At 38.4% G+C, this 17,102-nt stretch overlaps 1 protein-coding gene across 5 annotated transcripts in view; it reads right to left on the bottom strand.

The window, feature by feature from the left end:
• Positions 1-17,102, bottom strand: part of TTBK2 (tau tubulin kinase 2) — a 150,341-nt gene that overhangs the window by 112,048 nt on the left and 21,191 nt on the right. For all 5 annotated transcript variants that reach the window (XM_084973191.1, XM_021097126.2, XM_084973216.1 and 2 more), the window contains exons 2-3: positions 10,501-10,636; positions 6,428-6,575 (exon numbers count right to left, since the gene is read on the bottom strand). Coding sequence is in view for 1 of the 5 variants with exons in the window: in XM_003353383.6 (XP_003353431.1) it covers positions 6,428-6,575; positions 10,501-10,569 (217 nt within the window). In the remaining 4 variants the exon portion in view is untranslated. The remainder of the gene's footprint in view (positions 1-6,427; positions 6,576-10,500; positions 10,637-17,102) is intronic.

Here is a 17,102-nt window from a genome sequence, read left to right as displayed (position 1 = left end):
AGTGGTGAAAGTCTAACTACTAGACTACCAGGGATCTCCCTCAAGTTGGTATTTTGAAAGAGTACAAGAGATAAGATGATGTTGATCATTCACAGCATGAACTAAAGAGCTAAAATGGCACAGAAAGGCTGGACAACTTTCCAGTCACTCACTGACTTAAGAAGTGATTTTCCAGTACAACAAACTTCATTAGAATTAACTCATTATGGAGGGAACACACATAAGAATTAGTGAGAGGAATTCCCATCGTGGCCCAGCAGAAACGAATCCAACTAGGAACCATGAGGTTGCGGGTTCAATCCCTGGCCTCGTTCAGTGGGTTAAGGATCTGGCGTGCTGTGGGCTGTGGTGTGGGTCGCAGACGCAGCTCGGATCTGGTGTTGCTGTGGCTGTGGCGTAGACTGGTGGCTGCACCTCCTATTAGACCCCTAGCTTGGGAACCTCCATATGCTGAGGGAGCAGCCCTAAAAAAAAAAAAAAAAAAAAGGAATTAGTGAGAAATCCAATCTATAGAGTATCTTTAAGGTAAAACTATCTTTAAGCTTAGGTATTTATTTATATACCAACTGATAGCAAGTAAACAAAACATAAACTTTTAAAGAAAGACTAGGAAGACTTCCTTTGATGAAAAGATATAAATGTGAATTTTAGACATTTTATAATATTCTGAATTCCCAAAACATTAGACCTATACACATGCAAAGATTAAAACAAACAAACAAACAAACAAACAAAAACCAACCTTCTAAACAAAACAGAAATCATTTTCTGGAGGTCCCAAGTGACTATCTTTTATAACAATTAAGAAATGAATATCTATATAATAAGGTTTTGAGAAACTAAGCCCTGGTTATCCAAAGGTGACTTCATCAACTAATATTTATAACACTCTACAACAAATTATTCCAGAATCTTAGCATTTCTTTTTCTTACAAGAGAAAGTGTATTAAGAAAATAACAACCAGGAGCTCCTGTCGTGGCACAGTGGTTAACGAATCTGACTAAGAACCATGACGTTGCAGGTTCAGTCCCTGGCCTTGCTCAGTGGGTTAAAGATCCAGTGTTGCCGTGAGCTGTGGTGTGGGTTGAGGAAACGGCTTGGATCCCACGTTGCTGTGGCTCTGGTGTAGGCCGGTGGCTACAGCTCCGATTAAACTCCTAGCCTGGGAACTCCACGTGCTGCGAGAGCGGCCCAATAAATGGCAAAAAAGACAAAACAAAAAAAAAAGGAAAATAACAACCAGAAATAGGAGAGTTAATGTTATCTTATTCTCCCACATCTCCATTCACAAATGTATATATACTATGCTCAAATACAAAGCCATTTCCTGCTAGCATTTTGCCAAAATATAAATGTTAAGTTTAAATGTACATAATTCCTGCCCTTTTAGATAAATGAAATTTAACAGAGAGCACAAATATATTTTAAAAATACATTTATTTTAAAATAACATTGTAGGGAGTTCCCATCATGGCTCAGTGGTTAATCTGACTAGGAACCATGAGGTTGCGGGTTCAATCCCTGGCCTTGCTCAGTGGGTGAGGGATCCGGCGTTGCTGTGAGCTGTGGTGTAAGTTGCAGACAAGGCTCGGATCCTGAGTTGCTGTGGCTCTGGTGTAGGCCGGCAGCTGCAGCTCCGATTTGACCCCTAGCCTGGGAACCTCCATATGCCCTGGGAGCAGCCCAAGAAATGGCAAAAATAAAATAATATAAAATAAAATAAAATAACACTGTAAACATGTTGAAAAGACCACATAAGAATAAGGAAAAATCTAGTATTTATTTAAAACCTATGGAGAGAAGTGTGTTGGTCCAATTGCAATTAGTGTCCCAGTGCCTATACTATGATCTAAATTGCTTCCCATTACAAGGAAACCGGGCTTCTTGGAGAAAAAGTGTTCCTGATCCCAGCTATTGTGCCAGAAAACTTCAAGGAAAACCTAAAACATGTACTCTCCCAGAAAGCAAAAATGACATCAAAGGACAATGAAGTTACATCAGAAAGACAAGCAGCCCACTTGAAAGGGCTTCCACTAGCCAAAAAAACATGAAAAAAAAAATTTAACCTGAAAAGCATAATGCCTGCATCGGGTTGAAATAATATATACACCAACCCATGACCTCATGGTGATACTCAACAACATACTTGTCACATAAAGGCACAACTCATTATTTTGAAAATTGGTAAATAAAAGGGGAGAAAACCTCAAGTCTTTACCCTATCCTTCTTAAAATAAATGTATTTTAGGAGAAACAAGCAGCTGACGAAATAAAAGTTATACTCTGTTGACTAATTCCAGTTTAGAAATGTAGAAGGAATAAAAGAATCAGAAATCACCATTTTGCAACCTCTGTGAAAACAGTGGATGTAGACAACATACTCTTGCCAACAACAACATCATTAGGACACAATTCTCATTAAGCCTACAGGTCTAACTACAAGTTCACAGGAAATATGGAGACAGAGGAACATGTTAAACAGCACTACAAGGATACAATCAGCCAAATCCAGAATTTAAACTATTTTTTCAAAATAAGAACTTAATTTCTCAACAACAACAAAAATGGCCAGGCCAAAAAAAAAAAAAAAAGGTAGGAGAGGGGAGGGGGAACTCTAACAGATCAAGAGAGACTTAAGAGATATATTAATCAAATGCAATGTGCCTATCATGTACATGAATCTTGAACAAGTCAACTGCAAAAGGATGTTTTTGAGACAATGGGGGAAATTAAACACTGGCTGCTAGATTTTATATGAGATCGAGAAATAATTTTCTCAGGTGTTTATGACTACAGTGTTTATGTTATTAACAAAGGAGTCCTTTAATATAAATGATGGACTTTAGCTAATAATAACATATCAATATTAGTTCACCAATTGTAACAAATACACCACACTGGTATAAGATATTAATAATAGAAAAATCAGTAGATGGGGGCTTTGCACTTTTTGCTTAATTTTTCTGTAAACCTAAAACAGTTCTAATGAGTAAAGTCTATTAATTAAAAGAAGAAAGATTGGAATATGGGCTTCCTCTCAAATGAGATTCTCTAATCCATTCTTAAAACTGGTCACCTGAAGAGTTTCCAGTATCATTATCTCAGTCTTTCAGTAACCGAGACTTACCCACATTTTTCTAAGGTTATACATATATATGTGTGTGTGTGTGTGTGTATATATATACACACACACACACATATATATGTATGTGTGTGTATATATATATTTGGTAAGGAATAAGTGACTAAGACTTCCTATGTTCCAACTGGTACAATTTAATAGATTCACAAAATCATCAATCAACAAAGCTTCTCTAGGCAAAGGAATATCTGTCCAATTTTAATATATTTCCAAACACCACCCCATCTCAAACCCATAGATTCCCTAACTGGCTAGTAATTCATAACTCTGAAATAAAGAATATTCTCATTAAAAAAATTAAAAAGACTTTACATACTAGATAAAGATACACATTGACATATTTACAAATGATATGATGTCTAGGATTTCATTTCAAATACTTCACCTGAGTAGGAAAAAAATGTAAGATCCAGATGTAACAAGACTGACCAAATGCTGATACTTATACAGAAGCTGAGTAAGTACATGGACATTCATTACACGATTCTACTTTTATGTATATTTGAAATTTTTTTCAACCTACACCACAGCTCACGGCAACGCCAGATCCTTAACCGCTGAGCGAGGCCAGGGATCAAACCTGCAACCTCATGGCTCCTAGTCGGATTCATTTCCACTGCGTCACGATGGGAACTCCTGAAACTTTTCATAATAAAAAAAATCAGGGAAAAAAACTTAAGATTTGCTTGTCTCAAAGGATTCTAGACAAGTATCAAATTTTGTTAAGATTGGAAAGGAAATCTATCTTTTTAAAAAGTCTTGACGGTAGGGATTGCAGAATTACTAATGATCACATTTGAAATCACAGGACAAAGGTTTTTTTTCCCTCTTATACCAGTACTGGAGATAAAACCGTATTTATTAAAACAAACAAACAAAAGAGCGGTGTGGTGAGCTCAAGAGATAGAGCTCAAGAGATCACAAAAATGGAGAAGTGAAGACAGGGGAATGTCAGTATAAAATTTTTTTGTCTTTTTAGGGCCGCATCAGCAGCATATGGAGGTTCCCAGTCTAGGGGTCAAATCAGAGCTGTAGCCGCCAGCCTGCACCACAGCAAGGTGGGATCCAAGCCGAGTCTGCAACCTACACCACAACTCACAGCAACACCAGATCCTTAACTCACTGAGCAAGGCCAGGGATCAAACCTGTGTCCACATGGATACTAGTCAGATTTGTCCACTGAGCCATAACAGGAACTCCTAAAATATTTATTAAGATGGAGAAAAGACAGAGTTCCCTGGTGGCCTAGTTTTTAAGGATCTGGCATTGTCACTACTGTGGCAAGGGTTTGATCTCTGGCCTAAGAATTTCCATACGCTGTAGGCATGGCCAAAAATAAACAAAAAAGAAGGGACAGAAGAGAGAAAAAAGAATCTAACATACACAAGGGACAATTATCCCCTTTGCACAGTGTCAAAGCAAATAAATTGAAAAACAAAGGTCTGGAGTTCCTGCCGTGACTCAGCAGTTACCAAACCCGACTAGCATCCATAAGGATGTAGGTTCGATCCCTGGCCTTGCTCAGTGGGTTAAGGATCTGGTGTTGCTGTGAGCTGTAGTGTAGGTTGAAGTTGTGGCTCAAATCCCACGTTGCTGTGGCTCTGGCGTAGGCCAGTGGTCACAGCTTATGGACCCCTAGGCTGGGAACCTCCATTTGCCACAGGTGCAGCCCTAAAAGGACAAAAAGACCAAAAAAAAAAGAAAAGAGAAAAACAAAGGTTTGAAGATAGTATGTTGCTAGTATACATAATACACATTTCACTAACTTAACATAAATTAATTTACTAGAATTCCACAAAGACAGCAAAATCACCCTAGCAACTACCCAGTCGAGAATTTGAGGGTCCTAAGCTACATTGTGTTTTGTCCTCGCTGTTACACCAACTACGGTTATTTCCACCAATTACAGCAACTTCCTTTGCTCTGTATGTTAGTACTAAATTCCTTTTTTTTTTTTTTTTGTCTTTTGTCTTTTTAGGGCTGCACCTGAGGCATATGGAGGTTCCCAGGCCAGGGGTCCAATTGGAGCTGTAGCTGCTGGCCTATGCCACAGCCACAGCAACAGGAACCCAGCATCTGAGCTGAATCGACGACCTACACCACAGCTCACAGCAATGCCAGATCCTTAACCCACTGAGCGAAGCCAGAGATCAAACCCGAAACCTCATGGTTCCTAGTCGGATTCATTAACCACTGAGCCACGACGGGAACTCCAGGAATTCCTGCTAATACTAAATTCCTTTAGACACTAATGAATGTCCAATAACAATTTCAAAACCTTCTAGAGCTCAACAAGCTCATTTAATGTGCTTCTTACCCCATCTAATTTTGATTCAGATAAAACATTTAAATATCAATAATAACAGATTATGTCATAAAATGAAAACACAAATATGAATCAAACTAGCCATGTATTCAGGCATGTATTCATCATCACTGGACTGATGTCAGGGAAAAAGTTATTTATCCTTGTAGTAAAACAATAGGGACCAAGTAGTTAAATGGACTTCAAAAATGATGACAGGGTCAGAAAGAGGTTTTTGATGAAACTGAAGCTACTGAAATCAATACATAACAAATACTATTATTTTTAATCCATCATGCAGTGTGATTTGAAAGTAGCTTCCTTCATGTGATTAAAGCATGTTTAAGGAGTTCCTGTCGTGGCTCAGTGGTTAATGAATCCAACTAGGAACCACGAGGTTGCGGGTTTGATCCCTGGCCTCACTCTGTGGGTTAAGGATCTGACGTTGCCGTGAGCTGTGGTGTAGGTCACAGATGCAGTTCGGATCTGGCATTGCTGTGGCTCTGGTGTAGGCCATCGGCCACAGCTCTGATTCGACCCCTAGCCTGGGAACCTCCACATGCCACGGGAGCAGCCCTAGAAAAGGCAAATAGACCAAAAAAAAAGAAAGAAAGAAAGCATGTTTAACATCCAAAAACATGAGTAGAAACAACTCAGAGCTATTTACATTTGGCTATTTTTTTAAAAATGCAAATTTTACTGTAACTGACATTATGAAAGCACGTTCTCAAACAGAATGTTTCAGGTAATTCACTCTCTCATCCATACTCACCATAAAAAGGAATTCCCAAAGTCCAGTTATTCTAAGCAATCAGTATTTCTACAACTACAAGATGGTGATAAAATTTCCAACAGAAAACTGTTCAGCATGTTTATACAAGCTGAGACCAGAATATTCAATTGATAGAGAATGTAATTGAGGTTCATAAAGATGATAACAAATTATAAATTGTTTGGTGTATCATACAAAGCAGCTTACCTTGTAGCTTTTTCAGTACAGCAACCTCCATTTTCAGAACTTGTTTTGGTTGTTGAGCTGATTCCACCTTCAGTGCAACATTTTCCCTGGTAAGCATGTCCAAGGCATCGTAAATTTCTCCAAAGCCCCCACCCCCAATCTTCCTCAACTGCATGGGAAATAAAATAAAAACATACAAACAAAAAATTACTAAAGATTCTAATTAGAAACTCATCTTTTATATTGATAAAATAATATATAATTTGACTATCCCTATTAAAAGATCTCAATATTGTTAAATTAACTACATATATGACAAGAACAAATACCTAGACAAAACATCACAATCTTTTCCCACAGGTTTGTCCACAAAATCAATGAAGTTACTTCAGCCACAGTTTTGTTTTTGTTTTTTTTTTTCTTTTTAGGGCCACACCACCTGCAGCATATGGAAGTTCCCAGGCTAGGGGTCCAATCGGAGCTACGGCTGCTAGCCTACACCACAGCCACAGCAACGCAGGATCCAAGCCATGTCTGTGACCTACACCACAGCTCACGGCAACGCCAGATCCTTAACCCACTGAGGGAGGCCAAGGATCAAACCCGCATCCTCAGGGGTACTAGTTAGATTCATTTCCACTGAGCTACAACAGGAACTCCCTATTTCAGCCACAATTTTAAAACTGGGTCTACAGTCAGCCAGAAACATCACAAAAGACAACAGTATCTGAAAGTTTCACTTCCTACAAAAGCCCTTCAACAACCAGATTTGTCCTAATTCTAAGGCAATTTTTAAACCCATAAAATCTTTTTGCCAACTGAAATCTTATCTGGAACCTGACTGAGATGTGTATGTGGGGAAGCTGGAGGAGGGACAGAGACAGTCAGAGCCCAGCCCTCTCACCACCATTTACCTTCCCCTCTGAGGCACTGAACAGGCCCCACAGAACAGGCATAAAGCTCCTATTCTAAACTATCCTAGTGTTCACTATATATCCACATGAGCAAATTATATATAAATTCAAATCAAATTAAATACTTTCATCAAATAAAATATTCTTCCTGATAAAATGTGTTAGCTTAACTACGAACGATCAGGATCTTTGTCTGAGCTTATATTGTAAGCAAGTTGTGAGGAGCTAGTGACAACTAGAAGTGTAGAGCTGTGAGAAACAGGGGTAGGAGGGGAGAGATGATACAGTTCAAGCTAGACACAGCATGAAATGAGTTTTCTTCCACTTCCTGAAACTGGGTCTTCCTACCACATTATCAAACAGCAAGGATATAGAAGAATGTAGGAAGTCATCACTGAAGGTGCAGGGTCTCACCTCAAGTCCTACTTCTCTCTACACAGGGTCTGTACTGATTACTGCATCTAGGCTGATTTCTTTACCCCCTCTAAATTTCTACAGGAATTATTTGCTTAATAATTTAATAAATCATTTTACTAGGTTAAGTATCTCAGATATCACTTATATAATACACTGTACAGCTTTTTAACTCACACTGTTCAACTTTCCATTGTCAACATCCTAGCCTCCTGCAGTGAAACTGAGCTTCTTCAAAGAAAGGGCAACTCCTACTTTTTATTTCCCCTGTGGCATTTGGCAAGTAGTAACTATATAATTATTGCTAACAACTATTTATTACTTTGTAATATAGGAGCCATAATCCTTCTTTATTCTGGTTTGGTGATGGAAAGAGATACCATGAGAAACTCTGATACAAATTTGGGACTAAAAAAAGTTCCAAAACTTAATTTCAGTTAAATAAATTGCTCTTTGTTGGGTTCTGATTGGTTCTTATGATTATATTTTGTCCATTAAACAAAGCCTATGTAATTTTAAAAACTCAAACAGGGAGTTCCCCTTGTGGCTCAGTGAACTCAACTAATATCCATGAGGATGTGGGCTCAATCCTTGCCTTGCTCCGTGTTAAAGATCTGGCATTGCTGTAAGCTGCAGCATAGATCACAGATGCAACCTGGATCCTGTGTTGCTGTGGCTATGGCATAGGCCAGCACCTGCAGCTTATTCAACCCCTGGCCTGGGAACTTCCATTTGCTGCAGGTGCAGCCCTAAAGATGGAAAAAAAATAAAATACAAGTTACGGAGTTAATTTCTAAAAAAACAAACAAACACTAAAACCCTCATAAACAGTATCAAAAAGACGTATTTCTAATTATGGACTGTATTGCAAGGTGGCTGGTGTTTCAACTCACAAAAAATTCTACCAAACAACAATTCAAAACAACCTTACAAAACAAAAATTCCAGGCTAAAGTAAATGATTTTGCTCCTTGGTCTATTCCTACAATGTCATTTGGACAATAATAGAGCATTAATTCTTTAATTGAGCTTAATGAAGCCTGAAGACATCATCAGGGTTTATATGGCAAAGAGATAGAGGCAGTTTGGTAAGATGGTAGTATGAAGATTAGGGAAAAAATAGAGGTAAGATTGTGGCAGATTTTTTTTTCCAAAGATGGCCACACAATATTGCCCATCCTTTTTGCTCTTCTTCCATGTGACCTTGCCACTCCTCCATCAAGAGGTAGAGTCCATTACCCTACCCTCTTCAACCTGTGTGGATCTTGTGACTAATTTAACCAAGAGAATACTCTCAAGGGCCAGTGACCATGTAAAAAGTGTGTTCATCCTAAAAAGCCACACCTTGTAGAGGCCTTAGAAAATGAGCCACTAGTTTCGGCATAAGAGAAAAAGGACCCCAAGGCACAAAAGAAGCCATTTGGAAATGGACCCTCCAATTCAACCAAACCTGCTAGTGCCTCACAGCTAAGTAAGAGACAAATCACCCAGACAAATCACCCAGATGAACTCTGTCCAAATTCCTAATCCACAAAACTGTGAGCAAAGTAAATGACTGTACTCTAAATTTTGATGCAGTTTGTTACACAACAATAGATAACCAAAACACCATCCTTAACAGTGAGCCTGTGATTTCTTACTAATAATGCCACTATGCCTCCCAAATTTGGGAGATAGGCACCGCAGTACATTAGCTCTAATTATCAGGACAGAGCAGCTATGCCAGGTATAGCTTCATTTGTCACCTTCTGCTATATCTACTGGAGAACAATCAATCTCTATCATAGCACTTAATACAAAGCTCTCACCAAAGCAACACTCATGCCTGATTTACATAAAAGAGTAACAATTGTTAGAATCTCCCTGTACCAGTCCATGATGATAAGGTTCTTTTCTTATATGGACTCAAGTATATTTTCAAAACCTATTAATTTGCCTAATCAGTAAATACTGTACTATAGAAACAAAATTTTTTATTTGTAAATGAAGAATCTTCTTTGGGGGGGGGGGAGTACTAGGAGGATGGGAGTAACAAATACACACTACTGTATAAAACAGATAATTAGAATTCCCATCATGGCTCAGCAGTTAATGAACCCGACTAGTATTCATGAGGGTGCAGGTTGGATCCTTGGCCTCCCTCAGTGGATTAAGGATCCAGCATTGCCGTGACCTGTGGTGTAGGTTGCAAACACGGTTCAGACCCCATGTTGCTGTGGCTGTGACACAGGCCAGCAGCTGCAGCTCCAATTTGACTCCTGGCCTGGGAACTTCCATATGCTGCAGGTTCAGCCTTAAAAAAAAAAAAAAGAATTAGAGTATAGGAACTTCCTGTTGTTGCTCAGCGGTAATAAGCCTGACTAGTAACTATAAGGATGGGTGTTCAACCCCTGGTCTTGCTTAGTGGATCAGGGATCTGGTGTTGCCATGGGCTGTGGGGTAGGTTGCAGATGCGGCTCAGATCTGGTGTTGCTGTGACTGGGAAGTAGGCCGGCAAGTGCATTTCCAATTCGACCCTTAGCCTGGGAACTTCCATGTGGCACAGGTGCAGCCCTAAAAAGTGGGGGGTGGGGGGGTGAAGAATTAGCATATAAACAGAACCTAATCCTACGAAAAGAACTGAAAGTAACTGCTTTAGGCATATAAGCAATATATGTATTATTTCCTAATAAAATGCTATTTTTATCAAGATGCCAAAACTTACACTTTTGTATGTACACACCTCTTCTCCCAACCCCACCCCTCTGCCTCCCTGATGTATGCTCACCACTTTCCATCTTTCCTTGACCAGAATTCCAACACTGAGGATATCTGGCTGCTCTCCTCCTCCACTCATTGCAATTCACTGATGTGGTAGAATGGCTATACAGGCAACCAGCTCCTAAGGGTGGTTTCCATTTAACCTAAAACAAAAGAAACAGGAGCAGTATGTCAGAGCTAACTAACACAACCATCCAGCACCAAGTAGCACTACTAATTGTATATATTAATTGGGTTGCTTTGCTAGAATAGAGGAGAAAACCCCACAAACTCAGTTTCTAAACCTATTTAGTGCATACAAATTTTTTTTAAAGTACTGATCTTTCCTGGAGTTCCCGTCGTGACTCGGTGGTTAACAAACCTGACCAGCATCCATGAGGATGCAGGTTCGATCCCTGGTCTCACTCAATGGGTTAAGGATCCGGCATTGCCATGAGCTGTGGTGTAGGTCGCAGATACAGCTCAGATCCTGCTTGCTGGTGCTGCGGTTGTAGCATAAGCCAGTGGCTACAGATCCAATTGGACCCCTATCCTGGGAACCTCCATATGCCGCGGTTGCAGCCCTCAAAAGACAAAAAGACAAAAAAATAATAATAATAAAGTATTGATCTTTCCATTACAGATGCCCAGTGAAATAGCCAGACATTAAAGATATTACATTATAATATATTTGTGTAATTATACAAATATAATTTACAATAAGACTGCTAGAATATAGGTCAAGCATGATGTCCATGGCAGTTGATCCAGACTACTACCCTTAGTTCAACATATTGCTAAGAAAAAGACCTAATTTACAATAGCTAAAAGTTTAACAGGATATAACTTAAAGCTTATCCTCAGAGCTAATAAAATCTGAATGTTATATAATGCACTAAAATGTAACAGAAAATAAACATGAGCCATAAAAAAGGATTGCTGGTCAAACCCAATACAATGGTATTGTAAGGAAAAATGATAATAATAACATGAACAGCATATCTGTAGAAAATGAAGATACTGCAGAAAAATACGGCCTAAAGGAGATAAAACTATGACCTAATATTACAGAACAAACCAAAAGACATAAGAAAAAGATACTGTAAAGAACTTAAAACATAATTAGAAAAACTCTTAAATGACTGTATAGCACTGGGAACTGTATCTAGTCACTTATGATGGAGCATGATAATGTGAGAAAAAAAGAATATACATATATGTGTGACTGGGTCACCCTGCTGTAGAGTAGAAAACTGAGAGAACACTGTAAACCAGCTATAATGGAAAAAATAAAAATCATAAAATAAAAAAAGGGAAAAACTATTTAGAGGAAAACAAGTGGAAGTGTTTTAGCTTGTACACACTTTGAATTTTAAAAGGTCAAAAAAAAAAAAAAAGAAAAGCTCTTAAATGAGATAGCTAGGCAACAGGAAGACATAAATGAGGTCTGAGTAAATTCAAAAAAGGATCAAAAATTTTTAAAATTGAAGACTCAAGTAGAAGAAATTTGAGAGAAAACACAGAAATAAAGGTGAAAAAAGAGAAAAACAAAAAAAATTTTAAATTGAGACGTTCAAAACAATAAAAGGCAAAGTAAATACAAAATGCATATTACAGAAGGCCCCCTAAAATAAAACCAAAGCTATGAAACAGAAAAAATATTAGCCACTATAATTCCAAAAATTTGCTGGAAATTAAAAAAGGACTAAATCTGCATGTTGAAATGGTATATACTACATTTCTGGGAAAACAACTCAGAAGATCAACACCTAAACTACTGAATTTCAAAGGGAAGGAAAAAAATCACTGGACATCTATGCAGAAAGTCCAAACTATATATGGGGGGGTGTGGGGGAATGACACTGACAACAAACATTGGAACGAACAGCTTATTGTGCATTTAAATATCCAAGAAAACATGAACCAAGCATGTTCTATCCAGCTGAACTAACCTTCGAGGCTAAAAGAAAATAGGAATACAGAGAACCCAAAGAATAGTGTTCCCAAGAAGTGCCCCTAGGAATTAACTACATAACAAGTATGAGACAATCAAGAAACTGTAAGAGGAGTTCCTGTCATGGCACAGTGGTTAATGAATTCAACTAGGCACCATGAGGCTGCGGGTTTGATCCCTGGCCTTGCTCAGTGGGTTAAGGATCCAGCATTGCCATGAGCTGTGGTATAGGTTGCAGATGCGGCTTGGATCCCATGTTGCTGTAGCTCTGGTGTAGGCTGGCGGCTATAGCTCCGATTAGACCCCTAGCCTGGGAATCTCCATATGCCACGGGAGCGGCCCTAAAAAAGGCAAAAAGACAAAAAAAAAAAAAAAAAAGAAAGAAAGAAAGAAACTATGAGAAAGGAAGGAAAGAAGGAAGGGAGGGAAGGAAAGGAAAGAAAGAGAGAAAGAGAGACAGAAAGGAAGGAAGGAAAAAGAAAGAGAAAGGGAGAGAAAGAAATCGAGAAAGAGAGAAAGAGAGAGGAAAGGACGGAAGGAGGAAAGGAAGGAAGAGAAAGAAGGAAATTATGGTAGAAGATACAGCATGAGAATCAGCCTGAAAAAGCGTAACAGCAATGAGAACCCTTGCCTCTAGATGGCAAACTCTAAACATCATTTGCTACTAAAAGAAATCAGGGCACCTTGGAGAAATGGCTTATTTCAGGTCTGGCAGAAGAAATTACACACAAGGTGAACATGGGGCATCTTGTCGAATCAGAAAGCAAAAATGTTAACAAAACTACTACAAACAAACCAAAAGGAAATTGGAGACAAGGGAAACAATTCTTATTTGCCAGAGATGAAACAATTTGAGCCTACAGAGAATAAAGACTGCAATGATTGGAAAACTTCAAAAATATAAACAACCCATGAACCTCATGACACTCAAAAAAAAAAAAAAAAAAAAAATTTGGAGTTCCCGTCGTGGCACAGTGGTTAACGAATCCGACTAGGAACCATGAGGTTGCGGGTTCGGTCCCTGCCCTTGATCAGGGGGTTAACGATCTGGCGTTGCCGTGAGCTGTGGTGTAGGTTGCAGACGCGGCTCGGATCCAGCGTTGCTGTGGCTCTGGTGTAGGCCGGCGGCTACAGCTCCGATTGGACCCCTAGCCTGGGAACCTCCATATGCCGTGCGGGAGTGGCCCTAGAAATAGCAAAAGGACAAAAAAAAAAAAAAAAAAAAAATTCCTCTTTGGTCAATTTTGAAGGTTGCTAGAACACAACTCATTCTGAAAACGGGCAAATCGCTGGTTAAATGAATCTAGGCAATGATCACCTATAGCTGCTAAAACTGTAAGGTAAATAATGAAGAACTTCAATATAGACAGAGAAAGTTGAACTCATTGATCAACCTTAACATCACTAAAAAGTATGACAATGAAACATGAAGTGCTTCCCGATATGATTAACAACAAAATTTTTTCAGTACCACCTATGAAACCTCTTGCCTTCACAAACAAGAAACAGGAGTTCCCATCATGGCTCAGTGGTTAACAAATCCAACTAGGAGTCATGAGGTTGCAGGTTCAATCCCTGGCCTTGCTCAGTGGGTTAAGGATCTGGCGTTGACATGAGCTGTGGTGTAGGTTGCAGACACGGCTCAGATCCTGCATTGCTGTGGCTGTGGCATAGGCTGGCGGCTACAGCTCCGATTAGATCCCTAGCCTGGGAACCTCCACATGCCGCAGGTGCAGCCCTAGAAAAGACAAAAAGATGAAAAACACTCAAACAAAAAAAACCAAGAAATTGGGAGTTCTCGTCGTGGCTCAGTGGTTAACAAATCCAACTAGGAACCATGAGGTTATGGGTTCGATCCCTGGCCTTGCTCAGTGGGGTTAAGGATCCGGCTTGCCATGAGCTGTGGTGTAGGTCACAGACCGGCTCGGATCCCATGTTCTGTGGCTCTGGCGTAGGCCGGCGGCTACAGCTCCGATTAGACCCCTAGCCTGGGAAACTGTGTGCCTCGGGAGCGGCCCTAGAAAAGGCAAAAAGACAAACAAACAAACAAACAAAAACAAGAAACAAAAAACCTAAATTTAATTAAGTTTCCAGATTTAATTATCAGTTTACAAAAATAAGGGGACAGAGATACATGTTAAATGACAACATGAAGACACAATAAGCTAAATCCATGAAGCTGGAGATCCTAAAGAACAAAATGAACAACATGTAGACAACAAAATAATAAAACAATCAACAAAATAATCCAAAATAAATGTCTTGGAAAATAAAAAAGCTTCACATTATAAGAAATAACTATATATATATATATATATATACATACATATATATATACATACATACATACATATATATATATATATATATATATCAATCTAAGGCAACAACGAGCAATCAAAGAAAATTAGGCATGTACTGGTTAAGAAATAATGGGTAATACTGTAAGGCATAATAGCAGTAGCTGTGTTTAAAAAGTCTTTCTCTGCCAGAGATGCATACACTACCAATGCACAAAATGATAAAAGGTCTCAGATGTGCCTTAAAGCTCTCTAAGAGGAAAAAGTTATTGTGTTGGGGTTAGAGGATTAAATGAGACAAGAATGACAAAATTTTTATAATTTTTGCAACTGTACGGTGGATATATGTAAATCCATTTATTATCTATTTCTGGGTGTGTCTACAATATCATTAAAAGTAAGACACAAAAGATGCATAGATTAAAAAGATCTAGAGTCCTTTTTAACAAATGGTGCTGAACAAGTACATACCTACATGCGAAAAAAAAAAAGAATTTGTACCCCTACCTAATATCACATACAGATATTAACTCAAAATGGATCAAACACCTAAACTTAAAAGCTAAAAATATAAAACTTTTAGAAGAAAATAGAGGCATAAATCTTCCTTGACCTTGGATTAGACAATGATTTCTTAGATATGAATCTAAAGCACAACAAACCAAAGAAAACAAATTAATTGGACTGTCAAATATTTTCAAATTTTATATATCAAAAGTCAACCTATATAACTGGGGGGAATAACTGTGAAATATATACTGTATATAATACAATTACATTATATATAATTTTATTAATATATATTATATATTGATGTATATTATTAATATATAATAATATATATTAATGTGATTGATATGTATTATATATTAATATGATTAATATATAATGTGATTAATACCCACAATATATAAAGAATAATTAAATAAAACAAAAATCAAATAATTCAATTAAGAAATAGGCAAAGGACCCGAATAAATATTTCTCCAAAGAAGAAGTTCCCGTCATGGCTCAGAGGTTAACGAATCTGACTAGTATCCATGAGGACGCAGGTTCAATCCCTGGCCTCGCTCAGTGGGTTAAGGATCCAGTGTTGCCATAAGCTGTGGTGTAGGTAGCAGACGAAACTCAGATACAGCACTGCTGTGGCTATGGTATAGGTCGGCAGCTTTAGCTCCCATTCGACCCTTTGCCTGGGAACCTCCATATGCCGCAGGTACAGCCCTAAAAAGACAAAAAAATAATAATTATAATAATTAAAAAATAAAAAGGAAATCCTGTAATATGCTACAATATGAATGAACCAAAAGAACATGGAGAGTGATCTAAGCCAGTCACAAAATATCAAATACTCCTGTTAGTCCATTTATATGAGATATCCAGAGTAGTCAAAATCATGGAAACAAAGCACAGTGGTGTTTACTAGGGGCAGGAGGGGAGGGGAAAAAGTGACACTGTTGTTCAGTGAGTAGAGAATTTTAGTTTTGCAAGATGAAAAAGTTCTGGGAATCAGTTTGTCAACAAAGTGACTAAACACTACTGAAACTGTACACTTGAAAATGATTAAGATGATAAAATTTATGCTATGTGTTCTTTACACAGGTAAAAAAAAAAAAAAAAAAAAAAAAAAGAAAGAAAGAAAAAAGCATGGGCCCCATAGAGAGGAATCTGGTGATAGTCAGCATAATAATATAATTTACATTTAAACTCTAACTCATAGGAGTTCCCATTGTGGCTCAACTGTAATGAACCAGACTAGTATCCGTGAGCACATGGGTTTGATCCCTGGCCTCAGTAGGTTAAGGATCCAGTGTTCCCATGAAGTCACAGCCACGGCTCAGATCCCATGTTGCTGTGGCGTAGGCGTAGGCAGGAAGTTGCAGCTCTGATTCGGCCCCTAGCCTGGGAACTTCCATATGTTGGAGGTGCAGCCCTAAAAAAGCAAAAAAAAAAAAAAAAAAAAAAAAAAAAATTAACTTTTAAAAAAAGTAGATAGTGGAGTTCCTACTTTGATGCGGTAAGTCTGTAGTGGCTTGGGTCTATGTGGAGGTGCAGGGTTCGATCCCCAGCTTGGCATAGTAGGTTAAAGGAGCTGATGTTGCCACAGCTGCAGCATAGGTCATAGCTGTGGCTTGGATTCAATCCTTGGCCTGGGAACTTCATATGCTATGGTGCAGCCATAAATTTTTTTTTAAAGTAGATATAATTCACATGCCATAAAATCCATCATTTTTAAGTATATAATTCAGTGGTTTCTGTATATTCACAAGGTTGTATAATCACCACCACACTATCTAATCCAGAATATTTTCACCATTCCAAAAAGAAACACTGTATTTATTAGCTAGCGCTCTCTGTTCTCTACTTTCCTTGATT

This window comes from Sus scrofa, chromosome 1, assembly GCF_054392235.1.
Source record: "Sus scrofa isolate SSC_HxYL_T2T_F1_AM1 chromosome 1, Sscrofa_HxYL_maternal_Yorkshire_Landrace_v2.0, whole genome shotgun sequence".
Classification (NCBI taxonomy): Eukaryota; Metazoa; Chordata; class Mammalia; order Artiodactyla; family Suidae; genus Sus; species Sus scrofa.
This window is presented reverse-complemented; position numbering and strand designations above follow the sequence as displayed.